The 20,188-nt window shown below is 38.2% G+C and overlaps 1 protein-coding gene across 2 annotated transcripts in view; it reads left to right on the top strand.

The window, feature by feature from the left end:
* The window catches only part of abcc6 (ATP binding cassette subfamily C member 6), a 56,396-nt gene extending 36,430 nt beyond the window's left edge, over positions 1 to 19,966 (top strand). For both annotated transcript variants that reach the window (XM_002932218.5, XM_012970917.3), the window contains exons 15-32: positions 45 to 132; positions 2,028 to 2,094; positions 2,195 to 2,321; positions 3,628 to 3,804; positions 3,884 to 4,051; positions 5,334 to 5,520; positions 5,938 to 5,992; positions 6,082 to 6,175; positions 7,582 to 7,789; positions 8,013 to 8,323; positions 9,155 to 9,354; positions 10,340 to 10,466; positions 10,831 to 10,932; positions 12,034 to 12,180; positions 13,509 to 13,667; positions 13,786 to 13,952; positions 15,500 to 15,694; positions 17,660 to 19,966. In XM_002932218.5, coding sequence (XP_002932264.3) covers positions 45 to 132; positions 2,028 to 2,094; positions 2,195 to 2,321; positions 3,628 to 3,804; positions 3,884 to 4,051; positions 5,334 to 5,520; positions 5,938 to 5,992; positions 6,082 to 6,175; positions 7,582 to 7,789; positions 8,013 to 8,323; positions 9,155 to 9,354; positions 10,340 to 10,466; positions 10,831 to 10,932; positions 12,034 to 12,180; positions 13,509 to 13,667; positions 13,786 to 13,952; positions 15,500 to 15,694; positions 17,660 to 17,768 — 2,688 coding nt within the window. In that variant the 3' untranslated portion in view covers positions 17,769 to 19,966. The remainder of the gene's footprint in view (positions 1 to 44; positions 133 to 2,027; positions 2,095 to 2,194; positions 2,322 to 3,627; positions 3,805 to 3,883; positions 4,052 to 5,333; positions 5,521 to 5,937; positions 5,993 to 6,081; positions 6,176 to 7,581; positions 7,790 to 8,012; positions 8,324 to 9,154; positions 9,355 to 10,339; positions 10,467 to 10,830; positions 10,933 to 12,033; positions 12,181 to 13,508; positions 13,668 to 13,785; positions 13,953 to 15,499; positions 15,695 to 17,659) is intronic.
* The last annotated feature ends 222 nt before the right edge of the window (positions 19,967 to 20,188 follow it).

Below are 20,188 nucleotides of genomic sequence, written 5' to 3'. Positions count from 1 at the left end.
TAATTGCTTTCACTAATTTATTGTCATTGTTTGTTTTTGTTAAGTCCTCTGTTTCACTGAAACGTATGGTGAAGTTTTTCTCTGCAGAGGAACTGGAGCCAGAAAGTGTTGACATTAATGATTCCCTAAGTAGTAAGTATCTGACATTAAATTGCTTCTTATCTGTTACTGTATTGGTAAGCTGAGCGCACACCGGGTACCTTTTTGCTGTAGTGAGTTCTTACCTGATAATATATGCCAAAGGTAGCACCACTGTTATGTCTGTGTGTGGCGAAAGCAGGCTGCTGCTTGCTCTATGTAGCTGCATGCAGGCAGAAGTGGAGTTAATGCTGCATGTGACGTTAAAATCACTGGGGGGGGGGGTGCCAAGTGTTAGGCACCCCCAATGATTGTATTCACTTACCTGATACCTCGGGCTTGTGCTCCTTCTAGCAGGTTACACCAGCCCGGAGTTATTTGGATTTCTCTTCAGCAGCTTTCCAGTTTGGAATTTCAGCAGCTATCTGGTTGCTAGGGTCTAGTTTACCTTAGCAACCAGGCAGTGGTTGAATGAGAGACTGGAATATGAATTGGATAGGATATGAATATAAAGAGGAAAAGGAATAAAAAGTAACAATAATAATAAAATGGTAAGTTCAAGAGCAATAGTGTTTTGACTGCTGGGGAAGGCAAATAATTAAAAAATAGTAAAAACTAAATAGTGAAGACCAATTGCAAAGTCGCATATAGGAATAGGACATTCTATAACATACTACAAGTTAACTCTTTTAAGCTCAGTATATGCTGGGTGCAGGCTCATAAACATCCCACTGATGATTGGCAGAATATTAAAAGGCTACTTATTGTGGGTTAAACTATTCTCAAAATAAAATACTTGGAAATTAATAATAGTGATTAATTGTTGGTCTATGTTGCCCCCAAAAATATATATAGGGTGTTTAATCAATAAGTCAAATGTCATGCCCCCCTTAAATATTACTAGAGATGTGCCAGCTGCCCACCTTGCCAATCCAACAGCACTACCTTCAAATGAGAGCTATAAAGTTTATATTTGGTAGTAAATCTTATTTTTATTCAATTAAAACTTGCCACCAAGTCAGGAATTCAAAAATAACTACCTGCTTTTGGGGCAATGAGAGCAACATGCAATGGGCTGGTGAGCAACATATTGTTCAGAAGCAACTGGTTGGGGATCACTGCAGTAGAAGATACTCTGATGCAAAATATGTGCCATAGATGCAGTGTTGTGGGCCCATGGATAGCAAAGCATAGAGAGCAGTGTTGTGAGCTTGTGGATAGCAAAGCATAGAGAGCAGTGTTGTGAGCTTGTGGATAGCAAAGCATAGAGAGCAGTCTTGTGAGCTTGTGGATAGCAAAGCATAGAGAGCAGTGTTGTGAGCTTGTGGATAGCAAAGCATACGGAGCAGCATTGTAACAGTAGAGAGAGCAATTCAAGGGATTCCCGATAGACCTCTACCTAATCAGTAGCATTAAATGTTTTCAAAGCACAGTGTTCAAGGTTTAAGAGGAAAGGGGCTTTAAAATGATTTTGCTGTCTGGCCCTTAGCTTTTATTAATATTGGTCCACATATTGGTTCATCAATTTCATCCTCAGATGCGCAGATTTGTTACTGATTTGCCTGCCCTTTGGCATCTGTCATCTTTCTTCTTCCAGATTTGGCTGGCCAGATCTAGATCCCAGTTTAGTTGAAATTGAATAAACTAGCCAGTTACATGGGTTAGGGTGGGGTACCCCAAACTGGTATTTCATCACCATTATAATCACCATTAATCAGTGTTGACTGAAGCATGCTTTTGCACTTGCAAAATTAGGGGGCTTCTACCATGAAATATTCAATGGAATATTGACGAGAGAACAATGTACCTGGGGAATTATAGGTGCTCATATTATTCAAAGCAATATAGCAGAGAATCTATTCTTGTTATGGTGTAAAGTGTGCTATTAAGTGTAGGGTATTATCTATCTATCTATTTATCTATCATCATCAATCTTTTTTGCATCTTAGAACATGCCATAACCATCCGACACGGCACATTCACTTGGTCTTCTTCAGAACCACCTTGTCTTCAAAGGTAAGAAAATATAATTGTGTTTGTGTAAAATAGCTTTTACAAGAGTGCATCACGCCTCAATGTTTTTTTCTTTGTTTTCCATTCACCTGTTTCTTTACAGCATCAATATAGGCATCCCTCAAGGCACCCTTGTGGCAGTTGTTGGCCAGGTTGGATGCGGGAAGACTTCCCTGCTTTCCGCATTGCTGGGAGAGATGGAGAAGGTAGAAGGGCAGGTTTCCCTAATGGTAAGATGGGTGATGCTTATACAAATGGATTATTTACTGCAATGCACAAGAAATTTGAACAGGTATGGGATCCCTTATCCAGAAACCCGTTATCCAGAAAGCTCAGAATTACGGAAAGCCCGTCTCCCATAGACTCCATTTTAATCAAATAATTTAGAATTTTAAAGGTGATTTTCTTTTTCTCTGTAGTAATAAAACTGTACCTTGTAACTGATCCCAATTAAGATATAAATAATCCTTATTGGATGCAAAACAATCCTATTGGGTTTAATGAAAGTTTTATTGATTTTTTAGTAGAATGAAATTATGGAGATCCAAATTATGGAAAGACCCCTTATCCGGAATACTCTTGGTCACAAGCATTCTGGGTAAAGGGTTCTAAACCTGTAGAGAATTTTGAAGTGAAAACTGGCCTTTTTTACTCTTTATCTGAGGAGATGACTGTTTTTAAAATTTCCTGTTTGGTGCTCAACTTACCTTAGTTTGTTTATGTATTTATTTAAAAAGTCAACAAAATACAATGACAATCAAAACGTATTGCTCATACCAGTTCTATTTAAAGGCCTTACAGAGAAGTAGTTTTCATTGTAGATAGAAGAGCAGTTAGGGGATACCCTAGAAACCCAAAAGTATTCATGCTTTTTATACTTAGTTTTCATTCCAGGTGGGTTCTCTGCCATTTACAATAACTCTAGAACTACACAGGATAGTTCTGTGCACCTCAACAAAGCTTAAAAAGTAATTAGAGACAACTGGTTCCTGTGAAATTAAAACAAAACCTCACTTTTCTTTCTTTTTTTTATTTCCTTACTAATAAAAATACTTAAACATGAAAATGGGGGCAGTTATATTTATTGTAGGAGCAAATATTATATAAAAAAAGCTTTTGTATGTAAAAAAAAGTTTTGTATGTAAATATAACTATACAGTACAGGTATGGGATCTCTTATCCGGAAACCCGTTATCCAGAAAGTTCCGAATTATGGAAAGGCCATCTCCCATAGACTCCATTATAAGCAAATAATTCTAATATTTAAAAACGATTCCCTTTTTCCCTGTAATTATAAAACAGTACCTTGTACTTGATCCCAACTAAGATATAATTAATCCTTATTGGAAGCAAAACAATCCAATTGGGTTTATTCAATATTCAAGATCCCTTATCCGGAAAACCCCAGGTCCCAAGCATTCTGGATAATAGGTCCCATACCTGTATATACATCTGCATAGTACAAGCAATTATGACCTGTATCTGCTGCCTTTTTTGTATTTTAGATATATTAATTCCACATTTTTTCTCTTGCAGAGTTCTGTAGCCTATGTCCCACAACAAACCTGGATTCCTAATGCAACATTCAAGGAAAATGTCCTGTTTGGAAGAAAAATGGAAAAATGTTGGTATGATCAAGTGGTTCAAGCTTGTGCATTGCTGCCAGATCTAAAAATTTTATCCGGGGGCGAAAACACAGAAATTGGAGAAAAAGTAAGAAATACAAACATTTTCTCAAAGACATGGTTGTACCTTGATAGACCACTCATGTACTTAACTCTCCATTTTTTAGGGAGTGAACCTGTCAGGGGGACAGAAGCAGAGGATAAGCATTGCCCGAGCCGTCTACAGGAACTGTGATGTCTACTTGCTGGATGACCCACTCTCTGCAGTGGATGCCCATGTTGGACAACATCTTTTTGAACAAGTCATTGGACCCAGTGGTTTGCTCAAGGACAAAGTAAGTTTATGGAAAGTATAAGGCTAATGGCCAACAGAGTGATTTAGTCGCCCAAGATAGATCTCTGCTACTGCTGGCAACTAGCCGCTCGTCGGTGGAAAGGCTTACGCATCACTTACCCAAATTGCATGAAGTTGACTGCAGGAGGGAACTTTGCCTTTCCACTGGCGACTCCTGTTGTTTTTGGTGGAAAGGCATTTCGGAGAGGTTAGTTGCCCATGGTAGCAGAGCTATATCGCGGGTGACTAAATCGAACCAACAACATTCTTCCACAGTTCCAGCTTGATACATGCTACTTGCAACTTGTGGATACTTGCCCCAATGCACCTGTGTACCGTTAGCCTAGACATGATCATAATCCCAGGGTTCCCTTAGTGGTCTATGTCGGTCTATGCCACAACTGACTAAGTGAATAGAAGCCTAATGTCGCTATTAATAGCATGCACTGGAAGTGTCACCATTCCAACATAAATACTTGGGAAATAGATGAAATAGTGAAGTATACTGATGTTATTTGTGTCCCATAGAACACAGGCTTAAAGTACTTACTGTGTGTTCCTTACCTGACTGGACTACTGTAACCTGCTACTAACTGGACTCCCATCTCTCCTCCCTACAGTCTGTACTAACACTGCTGCCAGAATTATCCTCCCCTTATAGAAGAGAGTACAGGACCCTAATCCCTGCTGAAGTCCTTATCATGGCTTCCCAATAAACAAAGAATAACTTACAAACTCCTTCTCATAACCTTCAAAGCCCTTCATTCCTCTGCACTTCACTACATTTTTTCTCTTGTGTCTCCATTCCTCTCTTCTAATGCTGTTTTTCAATGGAGTACATGCTCCACCTCAGATAATTGTGAGGAGAAAAAAGCACACTCTATTTTTGGGTGCTGGAAAATGCAGCAGGCATGATTCTTGAGATTTACTCTGTTGGCCTTCCTAAAGCTGTCATATTCCTTGGTTAAGGCATAAATAACAATACAGTGTCAATTGCTGTGCTTTATATAGATTATAGGGGTTTTGCACCCCTTGGACACTGCCCTCTGCACTGAGCACTAGATGAATAATCCGGCAAGTTAGAGGTGGGAGGGGAGGATGCCTACGTGCCTCCCTGCCCGCATCTCTTGAATGAAAGTTCTGCCTAACGCAGGCAGTGTTTTATTCAAAAAGCAGTCTGCATGTCTCTGGGCAAAGGGCACTTTGCACGCTGCATTTCAGTTTGCAAATGAGCCTTTAATGGTCTTTAATTGATCCAGATTAATAACAGGGTTTTTTTTCAGACACGGGTCCTTGTTACCCATGGAGTCAGCTTCCTGCCACAAATGGACATGATTATCGTTATGTCTGACGGGAGAGTGTCCGAAGTGGGAACTTATAATGAGTTGCTGCAGAAAAATGGAGCTTTCTCCGAATTCCTTAACACATATGCACGGAAATCAGTGGTCTTTGAAGAGTCATACGAAGAGCGTGAGTTTTGTAAATTCTAAAATAAGTTTTAGTGTTCCCTTTTCCTGTCATACAGGATATTGTTAACCTGATACCCTAAGCCGATGCTCCTGCTCCTTAAAACAGCACCAGCCCAGGGTACAGCCCAGGAGCATTACACTACCATATACTTCTTTCTGGATCATATCTAAGTTCTGGTCCAGGTGTGAATGCACAGTAGAATGTAAAATTGTACTTAGCTAGAAAACAACTTTTTGCTCTACTGCGCATGCACACCTAGGCCCACAAATGTGTGTACAGGCAGCTTTAGGTGAAGCTGAAACTGTGCAGCAAGTAACTAATCCCTTCATAAAACAACAACTCCAAACTGAGAGTATTGTAGCCCAGATAACCGTTTTCTTTTTCTCATTATTTATTTGTTGTCAAAAATCTCTGCAGAAACCCCCAACAGCATACAAGGAGCCATGAAAATGAAGGGCAAACATTCAGCACGGTAAGGTTCAATGTGTTGTCTTTACACACTTCTTTATCAGTACACATTCCAATAATTCTTTACTGGATTCACCTTATTTTCACTTGCAGGAATGATACTGATAATGAGACTGACGATGTTGCTAATGAGATAGAGGCAGATGCTGGTAAACTGACGGAAGCAGATGTTGCACTCACTGGCAGGGTAAATTGCACTGATACAACACTTTATTAATACTACGTGATTGCTTGTTTTTCTTTAGTTGAATTTGGTGCTATTGCAATATAACTGATACAGCAATGTTTTTATGTATCTGAAACCATGTTATAAGCTAAAAGGGCCCAGATCCAATCTTTGGCCACAACGCTATTCATCAGTCTCACTAGAAATAAATACAGGTATTGGACCTGTTATCCAGAATGCTTGGCACCTAAGGTTTTCCAGATAAGGGGGGGTCGTCTATAATTTTACTAATAATTTTACTAAGAGATAATCTAAACCTTAAATAAACAAATATATACCCACCAACAAGGATTAGTTAGGATTAGGTACCGTTTTGTTAATATAGAGAAAAAGGCAATATGTTTTAAAATGTTAAATTATTTGATAAAATGGACTCTATGGAAGATGACCCCCTGCAATCTGAATCTGTCTAGATTCAGAGTTTCCAGATAACAGATCTCATATGTAATTGTAGGAGACATGCACATTTAAGGCGCACACAAACACACACACAGTAGAATCATTTAAACACAAACATCTGTTTGCCTTTTTTACTTACATTGCATATAAATAAATGTAGATCACATTTTAAAGGCCATGGCAATAAAGTTATTTCAGTTATTTTAGGAATTTTGGTATCCAAAAAATATCAGTCACTCAGAAGATTCACTACAGGTGAATGCTGTAGAACTAAATGGTAGGGTAGGGATATTGGCTATTTTAGTCCTGAACTAATAAAAAAATCATGGGTTCTAAAACTCTCATAATATCCTTGTGTTCCATTGCTCTAAATGTATTAATTCCAAAGTTATGGTTCTGTATTTGCATTTAAAACCACATAATTCACAGTGACATACAGAACATTTTCTGTGCTGGTGTAAATGTTGATCAGCTGCCTTCCATTCCCTTTATGCATGTGCACTGGCACACCAAAGAAAATTTAGGTGCAAAAATTCACACTGTAGGGTTCAGGTAGCCCTGATATGTATTTGAAGGGGTGTGGTTACAAAGAATTACATCAGTTTTCTGGGATCTATGGAATTTGGTATATAATTATAGTTGGTAACTGTGGGTTATAGTTTCACATTGATAGTATTTATTTAGCTAGGAGGAAAGAGTGTAAACTAAATAGGTTCTTTTTAAGAGATTACATAATGCTGAAAAACTGTATATTGTTTTAATGAATCTAATAAGTCTAAAAAAGAGGTACTTCAGTGTTAAGTAGACGGTCACTGGTAGAGCTTACACAGCATTAGCACTGATACATTTGCAAATGTTATGGGTGCTGGGCTTACAATATAAAGAACTAAGAACTAAAGTTGAGGGATACAGAGTTTGCGGTTTTAGAGTACATTATATGACTTGCTGCTAATTTTATTTATTTGTAGGTCAAACTTTCTGTATATTTAGAGTACTGCAAAATAATGGGAAAATGGTATCTGCTCATCAGTGCTTTATTCTTCATTGTCCAACAAGCAGCCTCTTTAAGCTATAACTACTGGATTGGGTTGTGGGCAGATGACCCACCAGTGAATGGAACGCAGCAACACACAAGCCTGCGACTAGGAGTCTACAGCTTTCTGGGTGTGATGCAAGGTAAGCAGCAGTAGGACTGTAGTAATTCATTCCTATCCAGTGTACATCTTTGATAAATATATTAAGTTTGAGCATTTGTTAGAACCTTGTCTGACGCTGATTTTGGTTCCTTATTGGTGCCTGGCACCAACATTGCCTTGTGTGCTCTATGTACATTTGCATTATCAGTAAATCTGTATACAGGTTTCTCAAACCAATTTATTGTGTGTCATCTTCTCTACAGCGCTGAGCATCTTTGCCGCCTCTTCCACTATTATAGTAGGTGGAGTGTCTGTTTCTCGGCAGCTCCACTCCCGGCTTCTTTACAGCATCCTAAGGTGCCCACTCAGTTTTTTTGAACGTACTCCAAGTGGAAATCTCACAAACAGATTTGCCAAAGAAATGGACATCATAGATAACACCGTTCCCCAAGTATTAATGTTGTTTATCATTATGATGCTAACTATAGCGGAGATTTTGCTGGTAATTTCAATAGCAACACCCCTTGCTGCAGTTGCTTTCATTCCTTTGGGATTACTGTACTTTTTCCTACAGGTGAGTGCTTTGTTAATAAGTTTTTCATTATTGACACGTGTTTAATAAAGATATATAGATGATGGATGCTTTTTATAAAGCATTAATAACACATAACTACTGTTAATTGTAATGCTATCACACTGCTGCCCCTGCAGCCAATCCACAGTAGAGATAAGTAGAGAACTGATGCACTGTACAGCCCTATAGCTCAATGGATGATGGTGTGATATGTGTGATATTATACTGTGTGATGTACCTTAAGCCGAAGCACACAAGGGCAAAAGCAGAAAGTCTTCACAGAATCAGACCTGTGGCTACTTTTCAGCAAAAGGTCCTTTCCTATTTCACACAATTATACCCTCAGGTACAAAGTAAAGTCCATACAAAATTGGTTAGAAGAAAGGGGTGTGGAAGAACTATGTTAACCTTTACAGAACCCCCCTGACCTCAAACACAATTAAACACCTATGAGTTGAATTAGAATGCCACTGCAAGTGGGACCTGATGAATAATTATCACTACCTCATATGTATGAATGGAAGCAAATCCCACCAACAATATTGCAAATCTAATGGAAATCCTTCCAAGAAAAGTGGAGGGTAAAGGCAGCAAAGAGAGGACCAAATTCATATTTATACCCTGGGTTTGGAATGAGATCTTGGACAGGCAGGTGTTCACAATGTAGTGTATTTAGTTTGATGATGATGATAAAGAGGTGTACAAATGTAAGGCTGAGTCATAGATGAGGAAGTAATTAACTTCTGATACTTCATTTCCATTCATAATGTATACAGTACATTTTAATATCATCAGTAAAAATTTCATCATACTTCTTTTTTTCCTTTGAAGAGATTTTATGTAGCTTCATCTCGCCAGCTAAAACGCCTGGACGCTGTCAGTAAATCCCCTCTGTATACCCATTTCAATGAAAGTCTCCAAGGAGTGTATGTTATCAGAGCCTTCCGAGAACAAGAACGCTTCATTCAAGATAACAATATGCGCCTAAACATGAACCAGCGGTTTTACTTCTGCAGTTTTGTTGCCAACAGGTATTTTCAGATTCAGGTTTGTTTTTGGTGAAAAGTTTGTTCAGACAACTGCAACTTCATTAAATGTAACTAAATTTTAAATATGCTAAAATCTAGTACTGCCTGAAATCCATAATTTGTGGGCTGGCTGAATATCCATTCTTTCACAAAAGATTTGTCTGCATTCCAAATTCTAATTTGCATTTTTTGAGCCAAATCCAAAATGTCTGCTCCCTAGGCACAGACCCTTGAGTGCCTTTATGGTAAATACACCTCTGCCCTCACCTCTGGGGGGGGGGGGAATATTCCCTCTGCTCTAGGTAAAATTCCAGTTTACACATAATTTCAGCTTTTAAAGTTACAAGGAGTGGCTTTTTGCTGCCCCTGGAAACCTGCCATCTGCAGTAAGTTCCTCAACTTGCCTAATGGCTGAAGCACCCCTGACAGATCTGTTAATTGGAAGGCCCTTATGAAGAACATTTACTGTATATACTCGAGTATAAGCCTAGTTTTACAGCACCCAAAATGTGCTGAAAAAGTCACCCTCGGCTTATACTCGAGTCTGGTGCCATGGGTCCCTCTAGACTAGCACCCTCTCTCCTTTGTGTGCAAATTAGGCCCCCTGCAACCAGACCCTCCAGTTGCTGATTGAGCTAAGGGGGTAGTACTCTTAAGGTTTCATTGTTGATACCATATTGTTTTTATTGACCCTCTACTCCACTTTCAGAGTTAGTTTACTGTTTTTCTTTGAAATAAATATTCAAAAACATATACCCCACTAGTGCCTCATTTAATGTAATTTTATTGGTATTTATTTTGATTATTGAAACTTAGCAGTAGCGGCTGCATTTCCCACCCTAGGCTTATACTTGAGTCGGTAAGTTTTTCTAGTTTTATTAGGTATAATTAGGTACCTTGGCTTATAGATATCAGATCGGCTTATACTTGGGTATATACGGGTAGATGTTTTATATCAACATACAATAACTTCTCTTATTATTTGTAGGTGGCTAAGTGTTCGATGTGATTTCCTCAGTAACTTCATCGTATTTACAGTAGCTATTGTTGGTGTCCTGTTCAGAGACAATATTACGCCTGGACTTGTGGGTCTTGCTGTGGTTAACTCATTACGGGTAACTATGCTTTATCCATCACAAATAACATTTTACTAGATTTTAAATGGTGATCCTGCTAGTGAAGCTGAAGTTATACATTAGCAAGTCACAATATAGTTTACTTTCCACAGTGCACTCTATGACAAGGAGAAGAGCTAGAATATTTTCAGATTTCTCTCGGCATGTTTTAACTGGAGGTGAAAGGCTTAGTGCTGGGCACAAAAGTGCAAAAAATGTGGCTAAAAGTAAGACAATGTCCCAGTTGCAGTTTAAAAAAAAATGAGCAAATTCTGATCAAACATCTTGGCTCCCTCAAGCCTGTGTACCCTCTCTGCCTCCAGACTTATTTAATCTTTGCATTAATAATCATTGCACTTCTTAGTTAACAGGTGTTTTAAAGGAAGCAGTTCATGTGGCGACTGATATGGAGACTAACTCTGTGTCTGTGGAGAGAGTGAAGGAATATTGTGATGCAGAGCCTGAGGTAAGTGCCAAATGCACTGCTCCCCATCCAGTCATTTAAAGGGTGCTTTAATGGGTTGTTTACAATCATTTCTGACCACATATGATGCATTTTTGTAATATGTATGCATTATTTAAGATAGATTCAGAGATACTTAACCCGAAAAATATGACTAATAAGTACTAATTAGTGATGGGTGAAATGTTTCGCCAGGCATGGATTTGCGGCGAATTTCAGTGTTTCGCCATTGACGGATTGTTTCGCCAAACGGATGAAAAAATTCGCCGCACGTCCAAAAATTGTTTTTCTGTTGCACGATATTTTCGCCATTTCGCTAATTTTTTGCCGTTTCGCGGATCTTTTGAAAGATTCGCAAATTTTTCTGCAAAGCGAAACAGAACAGATTCGCTCACCACTAGTACTAATTACAAACCTTCACATGAAGTGGATCACCAAAACCTTTTGCAAATCTTTCCCCTGCTGCTCAGCTCCTCCTACATGGGCACCGGCTCCTCCAACACTATTGTGCGTGTAACCGCATGTCCTCATTAATCTAAACAGAGTGCAATAACCTAACTGACAACCAGTCGGCAGCATCTAAGGAAAAGTGGCTGGACAATGACGCAAAAACACTTCCATGTGTCCAGCTTTGCAGGAGAAATTTGCCTCTGCCTATGTGTTAAATAATCAGCACTGTGAATTGAGCAGTCACTCACAAGAGATTAAAAAAGTATTTTAGTGAAACTAAAGGTTTTTTTTAGCATAAAAATACTGAAATGTATGTGTTTACAAGGAAGTTAATAACCCTTGCCTGATTTATTTATAGTTGTGATTTTAGGCCTGGATAGGGGTATTTACTAGTACTCTTATATTCTGTATGCTTCTACCTTTTTGTTTATTTAAAGTAAAAGAAATCTAAGACCTATATTATAAATGGTATATCTGCCCTTAATGCACTAAAAAGCTATCATGCTATTAGGTGCAGTCATATTCTACTATATACGGCTACATGGTGTAATCTGATAACTGAGACCTTTGTATGGGAAATAGTACTAGATGATAAATGCATACAAACGTCTTGAAAAAATGTAACTAATAATAACTAAATGTTGTGTGTTATAGGCACCTTGGACTTCAGATAATGCTTCTGATCTTTCTAATTGGCCGAGTAAGGGTAAAATTGAGTTCCAAAATTATGGCCTGAGGTACAGACCAGACTTAGATTTGGCTTTGAAGAATGTTACTGCATCCATTCAACAAGGAGAAAAGGTTTGGACATTGTGTCTGCTTTTTTGCAGTTTTTCTTTAGTTTATACTATTCTTCTTTGTATATCACAGTGCCAAGAGAAAGTTTAGTAAAATTGTTGTTAAGCCACTTCTTATCTCAAGAGGCTTCACCTTGACTCACTGTACTTGGAGAGGTTAGTTCAATTATTGCCTCACAGTGCAGTGTGCGCAGTGCATTCTTTTTTTGTGTTCCCAGAAGTAGTAATGCTAAATGCTTCCTGCTGTCTAGGAGACAGTTAGTTTAATGCTTTCTCTTGTCTAACTGTGCCATGAGCAGTGTAGTGTAATGCTGCTTCTTGTCTCACAGTGGAAGGAGTACTTGTAGTAGTGATGTGTAGTTTCGATCTTGATTGGGCAGGTTTGATTTTTACGTCGGATCGGTAAGCGCATCATCTTGTTGATGTTGTCCTGGAACCGGCAGCGCCTATGCATGTCGTTTAATTTTTTAAGGGCCGTAGGTGGGCATCTTGGGAGAAGATCTGCTTGCTTGCGGATCTTACAGGCCACCTTTAGGGTCATCTGCAGGTTAAGGTTTTTTTGGTTAGGGTTGAATACGAGTTAAGGTTTTGTGGGTTAGGGTCAGGTATGGGTTAGGGTAGGGTGCAGTTTAGGGTCAGGTATGGGTTAGGGTTGGGTGCAGGTTAAGGTTTTGTGGGTTAGGGTCAGGTATGGGTTAGGGTAGGGTGCAGTTTAGGGTCAGGTATGGGTTAGGGTTGGGTGCAGGTTAAAGGTTTTGTGGGTTAGCGTCAGGTATGGGTTAGGGTTGGGTGCTGGTTAAAGGTTTTGTGGGTGAGGGTTAGGTATGGGTTAGAGTTGGGTGTTAATTAAAGGTTTTGTGGGTGAGGGTTAGGTATGGGTTAGAGTTGGCTACGGGTTAAGGTTTTGTGGGTTAGGAGCAGATGTGGGACATAGTTGTTCAGTTAGTTTTCTTTTGATCCTGAGCATACAGATTAGATTCAAAAGCAAACCGTTATGTCCCATATGCCCCCTCTGAATCAGATTGGTTACTGACTAGTAACAGGTTAAATAGCTGTAAAGGAAGAAGTTGTGTTCTGGCTATTAAGTTAGACATCCACTCACACCAGCTTTTATATATTACATTTTTTACTTAATGCAATGCTTCCTCTTGTCTCACTATGTTAGGAAAAGGGTTGTGCACAACTTGCTCTTGTCTCATTGCCAGGAGAAGTTTAGTGCATACATCCTTTATGGCAAGGCTTCCTTTTATGTGGAGGAAGTTAATTCATTATTTACTTTTGTAGTTTCACAATGAAAAAGTGGAATTTTGACATGTTAATATTTCCTGACAGGTTGGTATAGTTGGAAGAACTGGAGCTGGAAAGTCATCACTAACCCTGGGTCTATTCAGAATTCTTGAACCTGCAACAGGAAGGATCTGCATTGATGAAAAGGACATTTCAGAACTAGGTCTCCACGAACTTAGATCAAAAATTACTATTATTCCACAGGCAAGAAAAGGTTTTATTACAGAATGCCCTAGAAGCACAAAAACTTTTTTAAACCCATAATTAACTTGTCTTATTTAAGTATTTTATATTTGTTTTTGCTTTTTTTTTTGCTTCACAGGACCCTGTTTTGTTTTCTGGAACATTAAGAATGAACCTGGATCCTTTTGATAACTATTCAGACAATGATATTTGGGTGGCTTTGCAGTTGGCACACTTAAAAGTATTTGCTTCGGGTTTACCAGAAGGACTCAGTTACATTTGCACAGAAGGAGGAGAGAACTTAAGGTATAAAAAAAGCTGGTACCAAACAGGTAACAAAGAATAGGACAGAGATTTCAGGGCAATAACACAGAGCTATGCTGCATCAAATTTTTAACTTATTATATTGTTACATACAGGTGGCTTAGTAGCAGATTAAAAACATTCTAATGTTCAAACAGCTTAAGATGACCATACATGTACCAGCTAAATAGTTTTGTACAATTATAGGTATGTATATGGTTGCTCACCAATCCCGACCAATATCTATGTACTATGGATGTCTGTTGGTTAGGAAATTGGTCCGGTTTTAAAATGGTATCTGTTATTTTTTTTTTTTCTGTCTATGGTGCTACTATAGCTGTCCACACTTCCTTTTATGTTTGCGTGTGCTTTTTGTGCAAACTATTGGGACAATAGGAAGTCGGACCTAACATGGAATATGATTGCCCCATGGATCAATTGGGAAGAATACTCAGTTGGCTTGTGTATGGCGACCTTTAGGGCATGCAGTACATGGCTAGATAAGTGTGCTGATGTCCTGGGAGGTATTCTTGCAAACTATTAGCCAGAAAGTATGCTGTTGCTATAGGCCATCTCCATTCCTGGATTTACATACTTAAAAACTAGATGGGCTGTCAGTGTAGGAATAGTTCCTGCATTGTTTGTTGTGTCTGCAGGCAACCAGGATCTGTACACATGTACACACATTTTTTTATTTATTTGTTAGGCAAAGTGAAAACATTAAGAAATCCCCCACACTGTAAGAAGAAAAATAGCTTTACAATATTTTGCTTGTTTTAGCCGGTGAGAATACCCTGTTTCTATGCAAAGATATTCTTCGACATCATAACCAAACTACAATAGTGAGCTACAGTGTAGGTGCTATTTAATTTTTACTACAAAAGCATGAAGATAAACAACCTTCATAAAATCATCCTTCTTTATAAAACTTGAACTTAAATTCTAAACTAACTTATGTTAACTATACTCTGTATAAAATAATGTTGTGAGCAACTAGTTATATGGGTTGTTGGTTGTTTCATTCAAAAAATTTAATTCTCTCACCGAGAGAGAAGAGTTGATTGTTTGGTGCTTTAGTGTTAGCTGGTGTCACGGTACAAATTATAATTAATTTACTCCCCCAGTTATTAGGATTTTAAAAGGAATAATATTTCCCTTACACTACATCACAGGAATGGTTGAAGTCATTTCAGAGTCTCTGTGCCTGTATAAAATATATATTTACAGAACTCCTCTGTTAGTTTTAATATACTAATAATGTATTGTTGGGGATATTTTAACCTCCATATGTTATATAACTGTGGACATATAGTATTTACCATGCACATTTAATTCTAGGTAGTAAAATGTAATCCTAGGGGTATTGAAGTATTTACCTTACTGAGATGGGTTTGCACAATAAATAACAATGTTATAATGCAGTTATATAATAACTCACATTGTTGACTAGGTTTAGAGGGAGATTTCCCCCACCTTGTTATCTTGCAGGATTTACTGCTGAGTCTTTTATATCTACTTACATATATCACTCCAAATATGTTTAATCCCAGTGTTGGCCAACGGCAGCTTGTGTGTTTGGCTCGGGCTCTACTTCGAAAGACAAAAATCCTGGTTCTAGATGAAGCGACAGCAGCCGTGGATCTGGAAACTGATGATCTCATCCAGAACACCATTAGGAAGGAGTTTGAAGACTGCACCATTATAACAATTGCTCATCGGCTCAACACCATTATGGATTACACAAGGTTAGAACTACATTTTAACCCTTGTTTAAAGTAACAGCTAGTGCAGTGTGTACACTAAGGGGCACATTTACTAATCCACGAATGTCCGAAAAGCGTCTGAATGCGTTTTTTCCGTAATGATCGGTACTGTTTTTGCATGCCGTCGCGACTTTTTCGAGAATTGTAGCGACTTTTACATCGCCGTTGTGAAAAAATCGTATTGGTTTTTCCGCCGTTTACAATTGCTCAATACGAAAAAATTGCGACGGCAACGAAAAAGTCGCGCAAAATACGGAAAGAACACAACGGCGATGAAAAAGGCACATAATTTTTGTTTCCAATCGGGATTCGGATTCGTGGATTAGTAAATGTGCCCCTAAGTATACAGAAAAAGTGAGCTAAGGAAAACAAATACACAGGAATGAGTGATACTTATACAAGGGTTATTGTCGCAGCTAATAAAATGTCATACAAATGGAGTGGCTAATCTTGCTCAGGTCTGTCTTTTTCAGCAACCCTTCTCCTGTGGCTGAACTGAGCATCCAGGTAGTGGTGCAGGGTTTGAGAGCAGCTCAAGGCCAGACCCAATAGAAGGAAGGAGCAATGTAAATAGCCAATCAGATCTTTGAATCCCCATCTAGGAACTTAAATAGGTTGACTCTATGTTAAAAAAAAAAAAGCGTTGTAAAGATAGTTTATTCTATAGTAAATGTTTGCTTCCTAGGGGGACCTGTGGTATTACACAGTAACATTGTTCTGTGCACCAAACGTTATAACTGCAGGCTGGGTAAGCTAAAATGACAGCTGCCAGTATGGTCTAGCTCTAGCCTATTCTGCTATTTAATTTTATTCCAGATTCATTTCAGTTACTTGATGCTATTTTGTTAATCTCTACAACAGTGGTTTCGAAATTGTGGTACTACCTCGCCAGGGGGTCTTACAGACATATGAGAAGTGATAAGTCTGGAGGCCTGTAAGGGAGTAATTAGTAGCAGCTACTTGATGTGGCTACTAAAATAGACAGTGTTGGTCATTTACTGATAACTGTCTCTACATGTGTTTTAGCAGAGGCAATTCTCAGTATTGTCGGAGGCAAGTTATTTTCTGGAGTTTAGTAGCTGCTACTAGTAGCTCAGTGTGTCTTCACCCTAAGGGGCTGATTTACTAAGACACGAATTCGAATTGGAAAAATTCCGATTGGAAAACGAACATTTTGCGACTTTTTCGTATTTTTTGCGATTTTTTCGGCGTCTTTACGATTTGCGCGAAAAAACGCGAGTTTTTCGTAGCCACTCCGAAAGTTGCGTAAAGTCGCGATTTTTTCGTAGCGTTAAAACTTGCGCGAAAAGTCGCGCCTTTTTCGTAGCGTTAAAACTTAAAAGGCGCAACGTTTCGCGCAAGTTTTAACGCTACGAAAAAATCGCGACTTTTCGCGCAAGTTTTAACGCTACGAAAAAATTGCGACTTTGCGCAACTTTCAGAATGGCTACGAAAAACTCGCATTTTTTCACAAAAATCGTATTGGTAACGAAAAAGTCGCGATAATTTCCGAAAAAATCGCAAAATACCGATCATTGCGAAAAAAACGCAATCGGACGCATTCGGCCCGTTCGTGGGTTAGTAAATGTGCCCCTAAGGGTCAATGTTATTTAACGACCTAGATACTCCCTAAAACGATGAGGGAGACTCTCAGATTCTTTAACCTTATTATGTGCATATAATAAACTGAATGGGATAAAATCAGTGTCTAACAGCAAAGCAACTATTGCAATAATTTATATAGTGGAACTAAAGTTTATTTTGCTTGACTTACAAGATAATATATGATTTGGAAATATTTCTTACGATGAAAGGGCCACTTTAAAAGCTCTTTGTGTACAGTTAAACATAAGTAGAGAGACACAATAGGTAGGGTTCACCTTTAATGTTTGATTTTGTTCTTACCTTATCCTGCCACATTAATATCACTTTGTTGTTTCTATACAGAGTCGTGGTTTTTGACAAGGGTGAAATTGTGGAGTTTGACACACCTGCAACACTACTGGAAAATAAAGGACTATTTTATTCAATGGCCAGAGATGCTAATATAATTTAACATAAGTGATGTCTGCAGGTTCATGTCCGAAAAAGAACACCAAAAGGGAGACCCATATTATTTGACTGAACGGTTTTTGGCAACAGGAATTGCCACGCTATCAGCAAAGGCACCACTACTTAGCAAAGATGCTTTAGTATTTATTAAGGTTTTTTTTAAAGATACAGTGCTGTCTGTAATCAGCATCTTGTATGTTTTTTTTATATAAATCACTCTTTTTATTTTTGTATTCCAAATCATGCTGATTGGGGGAGTGGAAATCATTGTCTTTAGTATTAACATCAAACTTTGAGGAGCAGGTGGAGGTAGAATTTGTTTTGCTTTTCTACCTGGTGCTATACGGAGGTGTTTCAAACCTTTCATAAAGATTTCACTCAAATAATCTGGCCTTAGTAAATGTCACATATACAGGACTTCATCATACCAGGCGCAGAGACAATTGCACTGACGATGCAAATGATCATTGTATCAGCCAGTAGGTTAGACTGAGAACAAAAAAGAAAATGGTTCTAACGGCATTTACTATTTTTTAGAAAAAGCTAAACAAACAAAGCTACCTTCATTTTATATTTCAGTTCTTCAAAATACCTTATGTTTGTGTAGTGTAACCTTAAGGTATGGGGCTGATTTATTAATGAATAGTACATTTTCCTGAGAGTCAGGAAAGTTTTGATAAATTGTAAAAATATATTGAATAGTTGGGAATCCTTCTAGATTCCACTGCTAGATCTTTAATTAATCTGCTCCAAAATCTTTATAGCACTTAATATATCTGAGATAATGTAACAAAAATAGTTAGGGAGGGTCTAACGAACTGTGGCAGTGAATTCAAATGACAAATGGGAGCTCAAGAGTTGCTGAAAAAGAAAAAGAATGCATCATCTCTGGGATAAATGTTACATAGCTCTCTGCTACCATATTACATACCTTTCCAGGCATCCATAGCAAGTATTAGACTTGTGCATCTGCAGTTGAGTAGAATCTGGAAATGTTATACTTTGCATGAGCCCATGTGTTCAGCTAGTTAATTATTGATTTATCTTAATTGATTGTATGAGGTTAGAATTATTAATTAGCTAATTGTAGTTGCCCTGGGTAACGGTAAGGGAAAAAGCACCCCAATGGTTATAGTTTTTTTAAAACTGTGGAAGCTGCTATATGGGATTCTGTAATTCTCTAGTGCTCACCTTGCATAGGAGAGTTAATTAGAGATAAATGCCATTCTTTGAATGATACTTATAGCTTAGGCACAACATACTTAAATACTTCATGTATAACAAGACATTTTATTTATTGGTATTCTTGGCTGTTTACCAATATAATTGGTGAACTCAGAGAATTCCAGAAGGCCTTGACTATGTGGCAATAGGGATAGACAAATTTCAACCCTCCAGATATTGTTATACTGGAACTCGAAGCATTGCAATTGGCTGATGGTCCATGATTGCCATTACTTCTATTGAAAATCTTTACTTGGCTAAGGGCTCTGGTACACGGGGAGATTTAGTCGCCCGCGGCAAAACTCCCTGCTCGCGGGCGACTAATCTCCCCGTGTACCAGAGCCCTAAGGCTTGCTGGGAGTTATAGTGAAACGTTTGGCATACCAAAGGTTATTAGTCTGCTTTATCATTTTGTATAACAATGTGAGGGATTGAAGGTCCATTAGGAAAAATTGTGAAACCAGCCAGTGCTTACAACTGTTGTTACTCTCAGGAATATTTGTATGTTGTGTTTCTTGCTCTTAGGCCACCTACCTCATTATGTAATCACAGCTCAATAGACTGTGTTTCTTATTAGCAAAGTATATGCAAAAATGGTACACACAACTCCCTGTTTTACCTGGAGATTCATCATGCATATTATTGGCCAGTTTAAACCCAGCTGGCCAATAAAAATCCTTATCTGATCTTCAACACTCCCATTAATCTATTCCACAAATGATGGTATATAAGTCCCAATACAATCACTGATGGGCTTAGCAACATGAATGATCTGAATCTGCCATTGGTTGCCTTTGTGTACCTGACTTAAGAAAATACCTCATGACTGTCATACATAATTTTTATATTGTCATTGTATGCCTGTCTTAAAGCAACATGTATATTTAAAGTTTTGTATGTTTAATGCATTAGGCTAAATATAATTTAGCGCTTGAAAAACCTACATGTAAACTCTATTAAATACAAAAATATACAAAACTGGTGTATTTGCGCTTTTATTTTTGAGCAAATGTAAATTGTATAAATAGTGTGCAGTCTCTTACAGAGGTGTTTCAGGGCTCCTCTGCCCCACTATTTTTAAAATAACATTCATGTTTTAAAACAGGAAAAGATGGCAGCTCTGTAGTAGGTGACAGCATCACATTTCTCTTTTGTATATGACTTTCAAAAAGTGGAAGTATGGGTACAGTATGGAAAGTA

Source organism: Xenopus tropicalis, chromosome 9, assembly GCF_000004195.4.
Source record: "Xenopus tropicalis strain Nigerian chromosome 9, UCB_Xtro_10.0, whole genome shotgun sequence".
In the NCBI taxonomy this organism is placed as follows: domain Eukaryota; kingdom Metazoa; phylum Chordata; class Amphibia; order Anura; family Pipidae; genus Xenopus; species Xenopus tropicalis.
This window is presented reverse-complemented; position numbering and strand designations above follow the sequence as displayed.